The following is a 19770-nucleotide window of genomic DNA, read 5'->3' on the forward strand; positions in this document are numbered from 1 at the left end:
AAAGGGGATGGATATAATACAAACAGCAAATAGGAGCCAAGAAATGGCACAGAGAGTTGCAATGGAAATGGGCCGAATGCAAATTCAACAAACAAGAGCCAGCTACAAAACTGTGCACTGGATTTTAGTTAAGGGTAGCCAAGTAAAAAGGGCTGAATACAAATTTTGTAAACAACAAAAGCTGGTAAGAAACACTGCAATGAGTTTTAGTTGGGGGTGGATGAGGCGGGGGGATACGAATTGTACAAACAGCAAAAACTAGCTAGGAAATTATGGAGTGGATTTTATTCATAGGTGGCAGAGGAAAGGGGTTTGAATGCATAATACATCATGAAAACATCGTAATCATTTTCTTTCAATTGCATGCCTTTGCAATGTTGAAAATTCTGTCACTTTAAATTTGGATGCGTTGTTCTGCGGTAACAACTGCAAAGGATTACAAATGTTTTCAAAACCTCTGGTAGGATAAAAACAGCGGAGCGGGGGAAAATGTCTTCATACGTTAAAATTCCTTGCTTGACGGAAATCCCGACACCTTTATTACCTGTGTCTTGGCAGTTTCAGTCCTTATTCAGAAACACATCTGTGGAGGCTCACGTGGCGCAGGGAGCAAGCACAGGAGAGCAGCAACAAAAGCGAAGAAATAAAATATTTTACATTAACACCAGGGTTCCCCCCTTCGTCTGAAGTGCTCTGCTCTACCTTCTTTCAGAGGTTCTCCTCCACTACAGCTTGTGCTCCCCTGAGAGAGCACGCAGACATGTAAATGCACCCACGCACCGCACCCCCCCCCCCCCACACACACACACAGAGAAGAAACAAAAGTGCAGGAAAAGGAAGAAGAAACAAGATTTGGGACGTCTTTGAGCGTGTTTTTACCACCGCATTATTCTGTTTTCCGCTTGCCTCCTCCGTGGCGGGGAACAGGGGAGAGCGCAGCAACAATCAGAGAGCGATGTGACACTTTGCTGAGGCCTTTATGCTGCACGACTCCTGCTAATATGCAAGCTCACCTAAAGTAGGGTTTTAAAACCCGAGTTTAATTCTTTGAAGACCAAAGCATTCCGATTTTTTCCAACAGACCAGTTCACAGCTAGCCCTGGACTGCCAGTGGGGTTGCCCAAATTCCTAAATCTATCATCTGGAAACACACAAAAGCCCCCTCCGTCAGATATTTCCTTTCAAAGCCAGACAAAAAGAAAAAAAAAAAAGACAGAAAGAAGAGAGAGAGCAAAAGCTCAGAAGAAATGTCTACCTCCGAGTTCCCCCTTCCTTTCCGTCTGCTCCTTCTTTAAGACATCAGAAATAAAAAATAAATAAATATATATATAAACATTACAAATAACCCCAGGTACATCATGACTATTTGTCCAAATGAGGAGCACAATAAGCCCTCACACTCACCACTCTTGTTCTGAAAACTGAAAGAGTGGACCTCCATTGAAGAGGTTTGGAAAAAAATAAAAAATAGAGGCAATTTTAATCATCTCTCCATTCAATCTCGGTTGGATAAATCATATCGGGGAGATTTGCATAAATACAAACCATCAAAGACTTTTCATCTTCAAAGAGGTTTTCAAGACCCAATAGGCTTTGTACTGTAATCATCTGAGGTCACAACCCTGTGGGAGCAAGGCTGCTATGGCAACATAAAAACTAACGCTGGGGGTTTTAGCATAATATGCCCCCCTCCCTCGTCAACACAGGAAGGGTTTTTTTTGGGGAGGTTGGGGTGGGAGCAGGGGCTGGGGGGGTGGGGGGGTCTGAGAAGGAGTGTGAAAAGAGGGTGTAGATAAACCCATTTCTGTGACAGAGAAGACCCAGACTGATGTGGCCTCGTTGTTGGGGAATCCAGCAGACGTCGCCCCTGGCCAGGCGAGTGGTTTAGGTCCTACTGAGGGAGCCAGGTGATGGCTCTACTGGACAAAAAGAAAAAAAAAAAAAGAACACTTCCATGATTACATGTTTCTGTCCTTCCTCAAAACTCTCCTCTTCAGCTATTATACACCTTGAGGGTCTGATTTGCTAGCACAAGAGGCGCTATAGTGGCTGTGTATTGTTACTCTGACACTCACAGCAACCATTAACTGTCAATGGCTATCAAAACTAAGACCCTTTACGGTGCTATTCAGGGCAAAATTGAAAAAAAAATTTAAATAAATAAAAGAATTGTTATAAGGGAAGAAATAATACCTCTTCTTACCATTCAGAGCCACAACGCAAACAAGCCCTCTGACAATTTTCGACTCGCAACCGTGAAAAGAGAAGGAGGGAGAGACGGGCGCAAGAAAGGAGGCTATAGTGGGACAAGTTTCAATTAATTTTCTTCAAAAGGGGGCCAGATTAAATGTTTCCGGCCTGCTGAAGTGTTCATTTCACAGAGGGGAAGCGGAGAAAAGGGGTTGAGGGGAGGGGACGGAAGGAGGAGTAGAAGAGGAGGAGGAGGAGGAGGAGGAGGAGCGGGACAGGGCGCGATTCTTTTGGTCCCCGGTGCACACCAAATAGTGTGGTGGGCAAAGAATGCGCACGGCTCCGAATCTGTGTGAGAATTGTCCTCGAACAAAAGAGTGCGTGTGTGGAGGGGGGTTTACGCCTGTTACAGCCCAATAAGGCCTGTCAGTCACACAAGAGGCTGGAGGAGAGCAGAAAGGCTGGGCAAAAGAGTTTGGCACAAAGAGAAACAAGCAAGTCCATCTTTTAGCGACAAATCAGGCTGAAGGTTCCTGTGCCAATATCAATAAAAAAAAAAAAAAAAAAAAAAAAAAAAAAGAAAGGGGTGAAAAATAAACAAGTGACGGATTTACTGCCCGGCCTAACAAGAGCGGAGAGAATCAGACACATGCTTACAACGCAAACACACACACACACAGAAGGAAAAGTCTGGGCAAGGGCACAGATGGAAAGAGCTGTGAGGGACTGAGGTGACATCGGATGAGCATGCATGACAGAGTCGAAGCCCAATGCAGAACTTGTCTTCGTCTCTGGAGCGTGCGTGCGCCTGCTGGTGCAGAAACACACAAATAAATCTCGACAGAAGCGAGGTAAGCTTAATAGCCAGCGTGTAGGTGGACTTGAATAAACGTACAATCAAGCGCATTAGTGTCACGAAAGGGAGGACTGGGGGGAGGGGGGGAAGATAGCAGGCAATTATCTGCATCATACAGCTTTTAATTAGCCAACAGGTTGTTTTTTTTTTTTAATCTTGCAATGATAACAATAATAATTTTAAAAGGAAAAATGCATGACAAAAGTGTCTTTTTGAAGAGAATAAAAGTAGTGCAGGATGAAAAGCTGGAGCAGTGAATAAGCGAACACCTGTCAGCAATTATGCTGGGAAGAAAGAAAGGGCAGCAGGAAATAGACGTGTTCTAATTAAAACCACTAGTTAAAAACTTCCTGCGCCTGCCACTAGACCATGTATGCGTACATATTAGTGTGTGTAGGGGTGTGTGCGGGGACGTTCGTGCGTTTGCGAAGGTTTCCAACCAGACCAGACACATGCCTTTCACAACAGATTTAACTGAAGCCTTTTAAAAGGCTATATTAGCCACTTAAGAAAGAAAGTTCAACAGAACATTTGCCTGTAATAAAATCAACCCAAAAATGACAAAAGCTCAAGCATTCAGAAGTTTGAAGCATATTTATTATCTTTGAACTATTGCAAACACGCAAACAATGAAAAAAGAAAAAAAAAAACTGACATTGATAGTTTTTATTTTGTGGTAAGTGAAGCATATGGAGCTGATCAGAAAGGTCTACATTAATGATGTCCCTCTCTCCTGACCTTTGAGAACTTGACATCCGTACAGCAGCCTTTTATGGAAACCCACAGGCACGGTCAATGACAAACAAACGGCTCTTAACTACATGTATTCATATTATTTCCAAAGAACGTAGTACCCATATCAAGGTCAAGTACAGCGGCCCGATCATTAAAAACCCTTTTAAAGGCGTCAGACAAGCTCTTGAATAAATGTATTCTATTATGCAATTGCGCCACAATATTTACTTATTGATATTTGATATTTACACCAAAATATTTGGAAAAATCCCAGGATCCAATTTGCATTACATTCATTTCGTATGGGGAAAAAATATACAGTATATATCTTGTCTGGATATGATTTATTTGAGCAAAATTATCTGAGCCACAAATACTAGCACCACCAAATGTTTCTATAAAGCAAATGCATCTAAGACATGTTTTCAATTTATACTTATTTTTCTTATGCTGACCCAAGTGTCTACATGGTAATTGTCAGGTCTAAATACCTATTAAACAAACACAGGAAAGACAAGAGAGTTAGACTCTTTGTTTCTCGCGAGGAGAGCAGACAGATGACTTCCTGTGTTCATTGGGTATAAATATGACACACTGTGTTCTTGTCACTCTTCAAAATGGAAAAGACAAGAGAACATGTCAAATAAGGAGTACGAACAGACATTTTTTTTTTGCATAATTAGCATAAATAAGTAAAATGATTTTGGCAATAACAGTGAAGAGCTCAAACTGATGATGCTTTCAAACCCAAAACATCTTAGTGTGGATGTGATTGTTACTTTTGCAGTTTGAAACATTTTGTCAGTTCCATGTGAGCATCAGTAAAAGCTCTGCTTGTGTTTAAAAACAAAACAGAAATACTATTTTTCTGTAGATGTGAACTATTAATGAAGCTGCTGTACATACCTATTTTGATAATGGATAAGTACAATTTTTAGAACAGTATTTGTTTTTGTGATGCTCCGACTGTGTAAAGTTATAAATTTATAGAATAAAAAAAAAAGACTGTGAGTAGGATAGAAAGGTTAAACAATCTTCAAAGTGACCCTGTTAGAGAACGGTTGGGGGTTGGGGGTTGGGGGGTGGGCACAAAGTCTCCATAGCAACCACTCTTATTAGGGAATCACATCTTTACCAGAGTTGCCAATAACTGGGAATGCACTCCCTTGATGTAACAATTTGCTGGACAGTTATGTTTCATGATAACCAACACATGTTTGTGTGTTAAACAACACGTAAAGCACTTGGCTACTCATGGAAGTTGAGTATCACTGGGCCCTTAACAAATTTAACCACACACTTTTGTTTTCATCAGTATGAAGAACTTCAATTACAGTATATTAAACTAAGACAGAAAAAACTAGAGCTGCATTAATAAACTGTCTTGTAACCAGATTCAGATAATTTCCTTGCCTGATCAGCGGGTCCGAAGAAAATGCAACATTTCTGAGAAATAAATTGTTCCTTATAAAGTGCTAAGTGGTTGTGATTAAAACAATTTTAGTGTAGATGCAGCTCTTGAGTGAAGGAGCCTCAAAGTTTGCCATTTTCGTAACGGTAAGGTATTTATGATGAAACACAAAAGCTGTTTGAAGAGTTTGTTGAAACATATCAGGTGGCGAGAGACAACAGGAAGGATAAACAGAGTACAGCAAAGTTCTGTTCATCCCCATTAGCTTTAAACTTCAACTTGTCCTGAAACACCCTTTTGTAAATGTTGGAAATCTCAGAGTGGAGATAAACATTCTCTATGAAATACATACAAAGGCTGTAATATTTACAGTTCTTATGTAGCTACTACCCAAAATATACTTCTAACCCAAACACAATACCAATGAAACACCAACATACCAATACAAGTCTTGCTTTAAGTGTTTAAAGTATTTTTAGTTCATCTAAAATGGTGAAAAAAAATTATCATTATTGAACACTGGAAAAAGAAAAAAAATTTTAGTTGATCTGATGGTGAAAAAAGAATTATGTATATTATTATTATTGAACACTGGAAAAATAAATACATTTTGGACAGCTGGCTCTGTAGCTCACCCATTTGGCTTCTTGAATGTCCTCCACTTTGGGCAGCATGATGGCTGGAGGAAGAACCTTTGCTTGAAGAACCACTTGCAGGTCAGCCTCAGCTAGGCCACTGGAAACCGAATTTATCCTCACACACTTCTCAGTCCGGCCCAAGTCCAGCTCTCCCAAAATCTGAGCGATGGTCTCTCTGGCTTCAGCCTACCAAACAGAGACATAAAAGACACACACATACACATCAATTATGATTATTTTAGAAACCTCCTAACTCTATTGCAGGTTGAAATTAACACAAAATGAGCTCAATCATTTTAACTGTGTGAAGTTATTACATTCATTGTGGACGAAATGAGGTTATTTTAATGATGGACTGTGTATTTCAACAACCACTTAACATTCAAAAAATAATAATATATATTCATCAAATTATAATTGAAAAACACGACAGGGACATAATCAAAGTCAAATGTCCTTAATAGATATGTAGCTGTTTAAATTACATTGAGCACAAGCACAAAAATAATAATAAATGAGTGATCAAAGAGTTTATACATCAATTTGGCATAAATAATACATGATAAAGCATTTAAGAACCCCCACTGTGAAAAAAAAAAGTTTTTCTTTCCTTCTTACCATGTCTACAGTCTTAAGAGTGGGCGACATGAGAAAATAAGCAGTCAGTTGATTGGCTGAACATTTCCATTTATGAATCAAAAGAGTCATTATTCCGGAAAGATTGGCAAAAAATACATTTTGTACTATCCTGATAAAAAAAAATAACTATAAATGTCAGAGAAACATTCTGCGCAATAATTGCTTATAATATATCTGATTGTGTGAAGAAATCTTATGACGCTAAATAGGAATGGATTACTAAAGAAATACTGCCTTTCAGCAAACAGGTTTTAAATGAATAAAGTAAAACTGTACAGCAATAAATTACTTAGTTTACACTTTGCAATGTTTATGTCTAAATGTGAAATACATGTAGATCAAATGAGTCACATTTTGAGTGTTGCATCTACAACACAGCAACATCCAACATTCAGTTTGGCTGTACCAAAATGTAGATTTTTGCATCAGTTGTCAAGATAACATGTAAACATATGCAAAATATGTATTTGTATATGTCTAACTGATCAAAGCTGTTTTCAGCTTAAGATCCTTTATTCTCATAGTAGCACTTAACCTCGACAGGAAATAGTATTCCCTTGCCCATAAAAACAGATGTGTTTTGAGAAGAGTAGATCTGAAACTATCTCTCAAATGTACAGAAAATAAGATTCTGCTGAGAAGTTCACAAACATTGACCATCGGCATGAATCCCATGCATACCTGCGTCACCGTCCACAATGAACTGTGGTTTCCATCTCCAAGAGAGGGTGCCGACCGAGAAAGAAGCACCTGCTCCAAATTCAACATTTGAACTTTCAAGCTCCACATATATACGGAGCTGCCAATATGGACAAACTAAATCCCATCTGGAGAACAGTTTTATGCTCAGATGAAGCTACTCCCTTTAAGGTACGAGATAAATATCATTTTGCAATATTAATGATTTGTAAAAAGCAGTGAGGAGGGAAGAAGTCAACGAGACACTGCTACACACTGTACAAGGTGGAGAGACTAATACAATATATTTTAACTTAAATTAAAAGGTATTTTTGATGAAAACTGAACACAGTCAGTGCAATCAGACAATGACCACAAACAAACATCTTAAATGGTTCTGGAAGGAATGAAGCATGCTACCATAAATATTCTTGAGTTCAACCCAAGTGAAGATTTTGAATCTTGCTTAAAAGTGATAACATTTAGAACAGGGGTGTCAAACTCCAGTCCTCAAGGGCCGGTGTCCTGCAGTTTTTAGATGTGCCACAGGTACAAAACACTGGAATGAAATGACTTAATTGCCTCCTCCTTGTGTAGATCAGCTCTCCAGAGCCTTGCTAATGACCTAATTATTCCATTCAGGTGTGGTGCAGCAGAAGCACATCTAAAAGTTGCAGGACAGCGGCCCTCGAGGACTGGAGTTTGACACCCCTGATTTAGAATGTGATTGGTTTCTCTGGAGCTTGCAAAGGGAAAATTAGTCAAATATGGGAGTGAATGTGTAAATTTTAGACTCTATGTATAATTATGACCTTGTGTGGATCTTAGAAAACCCGCAAGAGATTCTAAAATTCTAATTTGAAGAACAAAACAGTGTTTCACTGCAGCTGCTGCTGAATTTTGTATTTTAACTTTGGTCCGCCACATATGTAGCATTAGCTTATAGTTGCTGAGGGTTGGAGCTGTGTGGTAATTGGTGTTCTTAATAATATGTTAACGGCTGCATTATTCAATTCTAAGACTTTAGCTACTACTTCCATTCACTCTTGATGCGTTTCAAATAATTACTAAATGGGTTGTTAAAAGTAAAATGTTCTAGTAACACTTACTCAAAAAAAAGAACATGGAGTGCCGATGCACATGTGCATGAGTCACATGCTGGTCAGAACTGGAGCAGAAATAACAGCTTCTAGAATTTTTGTTCTGAAGGGATTTTGACAGATACATTGCCATAGTAAAATTTTACCTACACAAGTAAAACATCTGCCTAAATGCTTCTGTAAATCCTTATTAGACAGTGTTGATAACAGATAGCTAGTTGGCTAGGTCTCTTAAGCTACTGTTTTCCAACAGTTCATATGACTTCCTCCTCCTCACTGAATGAATATCCATATACATTTTCACCTCATGAACTCAGCCAGAACTACAGACTTGCCTTTATTAATTTCCTCTTGCGTTGGCATTGTGTCATGCAGACTCAAGTTTCACGTAACTCTTCAGCAACTTTCAGCTATGTTTTCTACTCACCTGAACTCAGTGGTCTTTTTCACACTATTTTTTGACATTTCTCCATTCTGCACATGAAAATAAATATGGACATTTTGAGATAAAAGCCTGAACGCAACTGGAAAGAAAAGTTGTAAAATTATATACACCTTTTAAGGGTGTTGCTGATGTTAAATGGAGGCAATGATTTAAACATATATACTTACAGTATATGTCTCATATATATGTTTAAATCATCAAACACAACACAATAATATCTGGGACTACCCAAAGAAACTGATAACTTGTGCATCTGTGGAACAATGGCTGTGCTAACATCTCCCTGAGCAATACTTACTTATCATTGACTGTGATATGAACCTGGACTGTTTACCCTTTTCCTTATTTGCATTTTTTTATTTGCTTTAGTGCCATTTTAAATCCTATTTTTGCATTTATCTATTTGCATCAACAAGAGTGGTTTCCCAGTTCTGTAAGAACGTTTTAATAATATCCATAAGCTGTGCATGCCTAAAATGCAAATATATATTACAAAAAATGGCAAAATACCGGATGCAGTCTCATGTTGTTTTTCTGAGAGTCAAACACAATGAGGGTGCAAAAATGAAAAGAAGCCTACACACCCAATTTCTATCAGCAACCAAGTGGCACAAGCAGCTTTACTCAAACCAGATGTTGCAGCTGCAGGAATTAAGAGAAAACATTATGGAGTGGAGAGAAAAAGTCCAGCTATGGGAGAGGAAAGAGCTTCTGTGGGAAAAATGTGGTCTGAGTTAAGCAGTTTGAGGAAACAGTGGCTTGAAAGTTGTCAGCTCACATTAGAGACTAAACTCTGATATTTTTGCATTATATATGTCTGCATAAATGCAATACATCATGTATATACATTATAATTTATTTATTTATTTGACTTTACATATAATTAATGAAATTATTGAGAAACTATTTTCGTGTGTTTATTGTTTAACATCAGTGCAAAATATTTTAACTGTGTTTTGATTGGTGGACTGACCATTTAAGTCATGCAAGTGTTGGCGTAGAGGAAAATACATGGAGGGTAGCAGCATGGAGGGGCTACAGTTCACAGCCTCTTGTAAAAACTTCAGAGAATGAAAGTAAACTTGACTTTAGTTTTATCTGAGCATTGGGGAAGCTGTCAGGAGTCACAGGACTGAGCAGTTTATGCTCTGATCTCTTGGAATGCAGAACTATACTTGATATTCTGAACGCTCCTCCAATATCAATAAAATCCAGTATCAAACTACATATCAAAGATTTAGCCAGATTTAACAGGGGTCACAAGGCGGCTGAACTGCTCCGTGTCATCTACGCCTCCCTTTTTCCATCGCTGAACTAGACGAGAGGGATCGTCACACCATATGATGAGTATGCTGTGATCTTTGACTTTTATGCAAGCCCTTCTCTCTCTGTCTTTGTCTTGCTGCCGGCCTCAGAAGCTCAGGCGGACCTGCAACTGTACAGAGGTAACTTAAAACGGATGGGCCGATTTATGAAGCCCTTAAATCACTAATCATAAACCTGCTACTTGGTGGATGAAATTCTGTCTGTCCCTCCGCTGTTCATGGCAAAAGGGGGAAAACCGATCTGTGAGAACTACAGGCCGCTTTGTGTGCCCAAAGTCACAGAGATCCTTAGCCAAACAAGATACACAGAGAACCAGATGAGATCAATAAACAGGGTTTATACTATTCACAGATCAAATAAGACAGTAGTAATGCAAGCTGCCACTTCAAAAAGGGAGCCTCTGTGAATATTTTCTTTCTTGTTTCATGTAAAGTGAGACTCATCATATGGATAGCCTCTTGAACTTCTCTCAATTGCTGAATCTGATACTAGAAACAGGCAGGTGATGATGCACTATCCTTCCCTTCATCTGCCTTTCTGCCTAAAGAAAGAGATTATTCTTCCAGATACCTTGACCCCGGAGGTATCCTGTACTCCAAGCTTGAATAAAACCTTTTGAAAGCGAGATATTTTACATTAATGGACAGCCATCCAACAAGTTGCTTCAAAGCTCCCTCCCCAATCGCCTGGTCTCCCACGGAGAGCTCACCCCAACGTCAGCTCCGTCTACCCTTTGATTCCCTCCATCATTCCCATCATTACAGGCCGACACACACAAGCGAGCGAGCAGACAGCCAGGCGGACGGGGCCGCAGAACGCGTAGACGCACACGAGAAGCGTTTCAAGTGCAGAAGAGCTGACCTTCCAGGAGAGCGAGGGCAGCTTCTTAACACGCAGCCTGAGCCTTGACGCTCAGGTTCCTACGGAGTGCTGTGTATATGTGACACAGCATGGCTGCTGCCTTGTAGACACCACATCAGACCGGAACGTCCAAACTGATGTGTGTACAGTCCACAGCAGGACCAGCTTCCTCTTCAACATCAGATCATGGATGTCTCACCCTCCTGTCAAGCTGCTTGAAACAAGCGTTGCCTATGGAGAGCCTACGTGCGCAAGTTCACTTAGTTGACACATTGAATTTAAATCATTTCTCCTTGCAGCTAGAAGTGCAGCATATACTGAATACAAAGTAGATGAGATGAGGTGAGTGATATAGATATTTTTAATGAGCTAATAGGGGAATAAACAGCGATTGCATGTTATTAGTCAAATTTCTATCCCACAACAATTCTAGTATTTGATTCCATGTTTAACACTATGGACACATAACACAGGGGACCTTAAACAAAGGAGTAATTGAGGTTTGTTAGTTTTTCGGATTGTATCTCTCTAAATTAGGTCCATGGTTCTAGGAACTTAGGAGTTCCTAAGATCACGGTTTTCTACTTTCTAATTTCTGCTCCTTTTGCCTAAAATCTTCTGATCAACTCTTCCAGTTTAACGGTTTGGAGGCCCAGAGAGCTCCGATAATCAGTCAAAACCGAGGTATTTTTTCCCATAACTTCCCCGCTTCCTTTTTCAGTGGTAAGAATTTTTGGAGCGCCTCGTGTTTCGTCTTCTAAGTGCTGATGTGGCTTGAGATTTCTACTTTTGTCTTCTGCCTTATTGTCTACTTTTTAACCACCGCAATGTTCAGCTGATTAGTCACAGAGATATTGAAAAATAGTTTTTCTGAAGTCCAGGCCAAGTGTCAAATCATTCCTTCCAAGTGCAGGTCAAACATCGTCTCTAATGATTTAAATCATTTTATGATCAAATGTGTTCCTTCTCGTGTGCCATTGTTGTAGGTCAGGAACTCTAACCTGTCTTAATTGATGAACACTTTACTGCATTTCCCTATCCATTAAAGAAAAATAACAGAGTAAAATAACATCCACAGATGTAGAATTTCTGAATGAATCAATTAGTATTTTAAATCTTAAGTTTTTGGAATGTAAATCTAAATCCAGTCTGAAAGTTGACTTTTACTACTTAAGAGTGACTTTAACGCAAGTCTGAAACTTGAGTCACCATTCCTCATAACCCATTATGAATTTGTCAATCTGCATATAAATGTCCCAATCGATTCAAGTCACTTGAATCCACTCATGATCCAATCTGAGTGGATCTAATCCATACTTGATGTTTCTGGTTGGGGCATCTGTAGCTTACATAACTTTCTTTGAAAGAAGCTAAACATATCAGCCACATTTGAGATACGTCTTAGATGTTTACCTCTGGGATCCCATGATAGGAGTACTGTCCAGAACAGCCCAGATAACCCCCAAAATTGATAGTTCCACATTTCAGCTGTTGTCATCTTGTCTCTCTTTAGTACATTTGACCACATTCATACATTCCAAATACCATCCTAATGACTCTGCTGTAGACCCTGCTGACATGGATCAGTTAGTTGTCTCATTCATCATGTCGTCAATACAGTAGAAGTGGCTGATCATTACTGCCTCTGAAAGCCAATATCCAGAGTCACTCTTTTTGAAAATCTGCCTTTATGCGACAATTGCACGTGTCAAGAGTGGAAAAAAAAACATATTTGTTTAGATGTAAGGAGAGTTGGAAGTCTTGACTCACAGTAAAAGTGGTTGTTTTCCACTCTTCTTTTTGTACCTTTTAAGGACCGGCATTTTGCTACCTGCTGCGCAACTCACAATGCCATTTAAAATGAGCTGTAGACTCTTACAAGTGAAGACTGCCTGCCTGAAGTGTTGCTGCATAACCATTTGTTTTTCTTCTGTCAGTGCATGCGTGTTAGGGAGCGTGTGTGTATGTATGCACGTGCACATACGTACGTGCATGTTAGCAGGCTTCAAGTCATAGTGAATGCATTCTGACAAGTGACATGCTGCACTCCAGAAAGCCGGAGTGAGATGACTGTCTAATTCAAGCTACGCTGATAACTGAGATGTAGCAGGAGGAGATTCAGACCTTCAATCTGTCAGTTGGAGGCACAATGCGTTATGTGTTATCCTGTCATGGAGAGACAAGAAGACATGGGTAATCGGATAGAGTAGGAGAAATTTGTAAATCATGATACTTGCTTATCAAAGTTGGTAAAAACTGACAGGCTTGGGTAGGAAAGCAACAGTTTTTACACACAGTTAGCATACTAATTAAGCATGAAAATACATAATTAATGTTCTTTGGAGTACAGTTTATCCTATCTGTAATGGGAAGTGACTAAGCAGATGCCCATCTACCTTGTGAAATTTGATAATTGAGTATTTAATTTCTGCTCATTTTGCATCAATTTACCTTGTTCCACAAAAACTAAAAGCAGTATTAATAACAAACTCAGGGGACATACTAACAGGAATGTGGATGTAATTTTAAAGGGTTAGCTTGGATTTTTTTAAAATGGAGTTCTGTAAAGTTACTATTGGTAATAGTTCCCTGTCCTGCAGAAGAGAAATGTCACATCACCTTGAACAGGAAATATTATTGCTTCTCATATTGCAAAACCTCATGCCATGTCAATTCATTACATTAGTAAAGATTTTGAAAAATGAGCGTATTCAATATTGTTACTAAATACTCCAACCACCACATCGACTCTCTCTTCAATGTTTTCTACAAATCCCACAATGTATCCAAAGTTCCTCGGATGCATCGTGGAGATAGGGGGTGGAAGGGTAGCAAGTGTCTCTTATTTCTTGCAAAACAGGAGATATTTGCTTATTTTTCACTATTTTCTCACCCACATCTGTGCTAACCCTCATTCTTTGATGCTCCTTTCTTCTTGTAACCCTCCCTTCTCTGGCATAAGTTGCTCCCTGGTGTTGAGTGTATTGAGAAGCCCACTGCCATGGAATGATGTGGGTTATGGCTGCCAGTGAAAACACAAGGGTGTAACAGGATAATGGAAGCTTTCGGGAGAACCTCAGCCTTCACCTTTTATTCCTTTTCTTACTACTACTGCTGCTATTTCAATACACTTGAACTGACATTTGAAAGAGTTGCAAAAGTTGCCACGGAATCAACAAGCAATTCGTAAGAAACATGCTAAAACGAGCTTTGCCATCACTCATCTATGCCCCATGACCTCTTGTTCGACCACAGCATTCTCCCCATGAGGTCTCCAGTAGTTATATGACACCTAAAATCACACGTACATTTTGACAGACAGTAAAGCTCGGATTGGAAGGGCTTTCTGATCTGACCAGCATGGAGTCCATTTTCTGGTTGAGCATCTCGCATCCCGTTTGTGAATCTTGGCAGCCTAACTGGGAGTTTCTCTCAAGTCTCTGTGGTCATGTGAGGTGTCGGGCAGGAGTAAAAAACATAAGGAAAATGTGTACTCATCTACAGTGGCTTGGAACAGGATCTCTACACACTGAACATTTTCAGATTTTGTCATGTTAAAACCACAAACTTTCAATGTATTTTGGGGGAGATTTGATGTGATACACCAAAACAAAGTAGTTGTGTACTTCCATCCACTTTACTAACTGTAGGGTTGAAAGAAAATGATACATGGGTTTTAACTCTTTAACTTTTTTTTAACTATGAATACAAATCTGCAAAGTCTGGCATGTCATTGTTTCTATGGTCCTGAGTCAATACAGCATTTTCTAAGGCAATTATGGCCTCGTCTATTGAAGTATTTCTTTAACCAGGTTTGCTAACAATTATAATAATATTTGAAAAGTCTTTGCAAAACTTATTATTCTTAGTCAAATTTGATAGGTAGCATCTCTCAGCATGGATTTTTTTTTATGTTGCCGACTGGATTTAGCTCTACACTTTCCTTTGACCATTCTAACACATTAATAAATTTTGATCTAAACCATATTTGGAGAACCATTGCTCAGGTTAGCTGCCTTACTGATTTATGCTTTAATAGTCATATTTTGGTAGGTTTGCAGTTGCTCTATAATCTAATTTTGAATTGTGAATTCAATGGTGCTAACCAAAACGTTCAAAGCCTGGAATGTTGTTTCATAATCTAATCATCTCCCCATCTCTGACTAGTCTGTTATGTTTCTTGGTCATCAAGATGTCGTTTACTCAACAATGATCTATAACAAATCTCTGGGGCCTTCACAGAATACCTGGATTTACAGTGAGTTTAAACTGCACACAGGTTGACCATTTACTAATTAGGCAACTTCCGAAGGTGTTTAATGGAATTGGATTTTATTTAGGGGCATCAGAGTAAAGGGCGCTGACACAACACAAATAAATACAACATTGAAAACCACTTCATACTTATGTGCTGCTTAGTGTTGATCCACAACATAAAATCTCAATAAAGCCACTGATGTTCATGGTTGTAATCTGAGAAAGTGGGAAAAAGTTAAAGTGATATGAATACTTTTACAAAGCACTGTACATGTCTTCCATATTCCAATTTTGCAATATCACTCCTGGAACGGAGAGTTCCAGGAGAATCTCCGTTAAGACCATACCTGACTGAATCTAGTTTTAAAGCAGGGAGCAAAGCTTTCTGTGTCCTTTGGAAAAGCACACTGAGCATTGAATCGAGGTCATGCAGCAATTGACAGTTGACTGCATAATTTATGTTAAGTTGGAAATCTCTGGTGTCAGACACAATTCATGCATATAGCACGGCTCATGCTGACTGACAATCAGACAAAGGTAATAGACTGTAATAATGTAATCCATACAACAATGACCTGTTTGTCATTCAACCGCTTTTAATGGAGGCATGAGAGAACCAGCTCCAGTAAATGGTCCAATTGGGCATATAGAATAAAAGAAAACACCACTTTTAACCCCCTCCGACCAACCCCCACTATCCACTTTTGAGTGTTTAAGAGGGTAGAGAGGTTTTCCCCACGCTAAAGGAGTCATTCCAGCAAGAGTATGGTTAAGGAGGAAAGTGACACAGAATGCTGTAAAGCAAGCAAAGCAGAAAATTTATGCCTGATTGAGTATTCTCTGATTTTTACTTATGTGTAGATTTGTCTTAGTTACATTACTACTGGTAATATGATGCTGGCAGTGGGCATAATAAATACAGCCCATTGTATGAATATTAGGGAAGGAAAACTTTTTATTTACAGTCATATTTTGGTTAATAAGTTAAGCATTGTGCAATGACCTAACTCATCCCCTCTGTGACGTTAGTCAGAGATCAAATGTGACAAGAAATAATCACTATCATATCTGCAAAATAAGACAAACAGAATCAGCTTAAAATATCAGCAATAGAGCTCTCCAAGTTCTAAATATCGGCATCTGTTTTAATTTCTTTGCAAGTTACTTCAATAATTTTACAAAATCCTTCAGCCGTCATTTGTTAAACTCATACCTAGGTTCATGTTTTGTTACTTACAGGATCAAAAATCTACATTACCACAATTGAAGCACACTTCCTGATTTAAAAGCTTTAAAAGCTGCTGAGTGCCCACTGCTGGAGCACTGACACTTCACTAAGCAGCTACGTTTCACACTTCAGCGAAGTTAATTTGCCGTATCTACCCAATAGCTCAGGGTCTCCGAGGAAATGTAGTGAACCAGGGGTGAAAACCCAGGGGGACGCTGGGTTCAGGGTGCTGTTTGTTGTCTGAATGTACCTAAACTGAACTGCACGCAGTTCTCTCCATCTCTGTTTTATCCTTACCAATTCTGCTTTTAATGCGCAAACGTCTGTGTGTGTGCGTGCGCGCGCGGACGTTAGCACATACAGACGTGTGCGCATGTTTCTATTGTGCCCGTCTTGTGTGCGTTTGCCGGTGTGTGAGAGGCGCTCCCCGTCGTGTCGGCCGCGCCACTATGCCATCTGGAGAGGAAATCGAGTGTGAAGTACAGTATAGTTTGGGACCAAGCTCCGTGGCAGCGGCTCAGCAGTTAGTTCATTAGTTCCAAACTTCCAGGGATTAGGAGAGACTCTCTGCGGCAGGGAGGCAGGGGGGAGTCATCGAGGATGGAGGGACCCATGTGGGGAAAGGAGAAGGGGAAAGAGGAACACCAGGAGGAATATTGGACCAAAGGGCACTACGAGACAGAGAGGGAACATAGGGGGAGGGAGAGATAAACAATTGTAACCCTAAGGACACTAAAGAGGGGGAGACAGGCAATATAGAGAACAAGACGGCAAGGGAGAGAGGAGGAGAGAGGACAGGTGTAGCCGTCAGTTCCGCTCCAGGGTTTTAACCTGCCCTCCTTATTCCTCCACCCCACTGATCATACAGATATGATGATATGTGTAAAAGTGTTAGAGCAGTCAGCCTTGTCTTCCCCTGTCTTCCTTTCCTCCTCCCCATCAGGTCCACAGTGACAGTTAGCAAACTCCGGCTGCTACCCTTTACTCTCTTGTCTTACCACTCTACCCTCTTAAACACTCATTATTTCAGCCAATGTGAAGTGCAGACATTTCATGAGTCAAAGTGGCAATTACCACACACAGTTCCAGATTTCAACTTCCAATAGAGTGGGGGTGGGCTGATCATGTACGTTTTTTGTTTAAATTCATAAACTCCCTTTTCAGGTGAAGGTGACGAGTAATGAACAGAATACATTAGTGGACGTATAATAAAACAGTGGTGGTCAGGAGCAGCAGCCCTATTTAAAGCGCATCCATGCATACGCAGTGACTAAGTTCACACTTCACCCAACCCATTGTGGCCTTCATCTAAACACTGCTTCAAGATGACATTTAAAAAGCCAAGCCTGTGCTTTGCTCCCATTAGACATGCATTACGAGACTTTGAGTCATTGTTGAGGGCCTTGCGAGCCTTGCCGAACCCACAGAGCAGACTGTGTGGTTGTCATGGTGAATATAATCGCAACGAGGCTAGACACTGTAGACACTGTCAGCGCGAACACACACACACAGCAACGTAGACTGTAATAGCTAGAACGCCCATTCATTTACCGATCAGTGGGATCCATTGGCTTAATAAAAGATGTTATGAGGTATGTTTGGAAAGCTTCCAGCAAAATATGTCAGCACAGATAAGGTGAAAGTGTATTTAGCAACATCTGATCTTTGTAAAAAGTATGCTTTGCATTAAATTTGGTGAGTAATTGTCAACAGAATTGACCAAAGACACCCATTCAATCCAATTAAGGAGCAAAATGTGCCAAAACTTGTTAGACTTTAAAAAGTCTAGAGAGGAGGGACTGAGGACATTATTTTTTTTTCTGTTTTTAGGTAGAAAAACAGATAGATATCTAAGAAAATGTTGCAAACTTTAGTGGTGCACCATGCTTTCATTTTATAAACTCCAAAGAAGTCAGACCGCAGTTGACGTCAAATTTAAGGCGTGTTTCCATCATGCTTTTCTGAACATTTATCCTCAAAATTTTAATTGGCCCAAGACCTCAACCTGACATATGAGAAAAGTGAAAAAAAAGTATCTCCCTGGAAAAAAACAGAGCTGTCATTTCCAACAATAAAAGTACCACATGATTCCAAACATCTGAATATGTTCTATAAGCACTGCAGGTGACGTTTATTATGTCATAATCCATTTAGAGAGATCAGAAAAGTGAATTTTAAATTGCTTAACTATTTTAAAAGACAATGAATAAGGTTGATTTCTATTCATTTAAATTAAACAATTATACATTTTTTAGGTGTTCCAGTCACAAAATGTGATATTTGCCTTTTACATAGTTAAATGAAAAAGTGTTTAAAACGTGAACATTTAAATATGGCTAAAAACTAAATGTTTCATGACTATCAAAATTAAGGAAATCTGTAAAATGGCTGCAGTTTACTGCCTATAAATCCTCTGCAAAAATCCTAGGAAATAGGAAAGATAAATGTCTTGAAATTCAAATCACTGACATCCAAAACCAATATGATGCCCAAATAAGGTACTGATTTTAGAAGAAAAGCTATAAACCAACAACTATTGACATCTAATTCTTCCAGGAAAAAAAGGATGTCAATACCGTGAAGGTGTTGGAAGAAAGGCAGTGGGGAAGGCAAATTTATTTATGGAGCAAATTACAGCACAACAAAGAAAACATACTGTAGCCTAGAAGCATTCCACACTGAGCTGAAAGCTAACACGGTGAATAGCAATGTGGTGGAAAACCTGTGCTGTGCTGATGTTTAAAAATGAGAAAAGGAGGAAGTAATGGGATTATTGGGTAGAAAAACCACTGATGTAGAATGCAATTTTCCTGAAGTTAGTGTTGGTATTTTGATGTGCATTACTCAGAGGGCTGCATGTGGAAGACAGAGTGGTAAACCTGCTGAGGAACATTATTTTCTATCTTAAAAGGAATGGTTCTACCCTGTTGCTAATGCATTTTTGTCTTCAATTGCAACAGCACACGTCAGGGTGACAAGTGCAACCCACCAGCTAATCGCTGACATAAAAAAAAAAAAAAAAAGGCTTTTCAGAAAAATCATTCACGTCTTATTCAAAATATATAATAATTCCCACCAAATCCAGTCAGAAATACAGTGATTGGCCAGTGTGGGCTAGTGTGTGAAATATGTAGGTTGGAGCTGAGCAGTTTTGGCAGGAGTCCAGCCTCAGACTTTTTCCACTAGCCTGCATGGCGCCTTCTGTGCTGCATTCTTCTCCACGTTTCCCCCTTCAACACATTATAAAGACAGAAGCTCTGAGATCCACCAGCGCAGGGTCACAGTTTCTGGCCTGTCAGTCACACAGGCCATCAGCTTATTGTCTTTGTCTACTACAGGAACAGCCTCCAGCCATATCAATCATCTTTATTATCATGACTTAAAAACCTTTGTTGTTTAACTTTTT

The 19770-nt window shown here is 39.6% G+C and overlaps 1 protein-coding gene across 1 annotated transcript in view; it reads right to left on the reverse strand.

Moving 5' to 3' along the window:
• The window catches only part of clybl (citrate lyase beta like), a 66035-nt gene that overhangs the window by 11929 nt on the left and 34336 nt on the right, over window positions 1-19770 (reverse strand). Inside the window, exon 3 of the mRNA XM_023336782.1 lies at window positions 5828-6016. Coding sequence (XP_023192550.1) covers window positions 5828-6016 — 189 coding nt within the window. The remainder of the gene's footprint in view (window positions 1-5827; window positions 6017-19770) is intronic.

The sequence above is a fragment of the Xiphophorus maculatus genome, chromosome 7 (assembly GCF_002775205.1).
Source record: "Xiphophorus maculatus strain JP 163 A chromosome 7, X_maculatus-5.0-male, whole genome shotgun sequence".
Classification (NCBI taxonomy): Eukaryota; Metazoa; Chordata; class Actinopteri; order Cyprinodontiformes; family Poeciliidae; genus Xiphophorus; species Xiphophorus maculatus.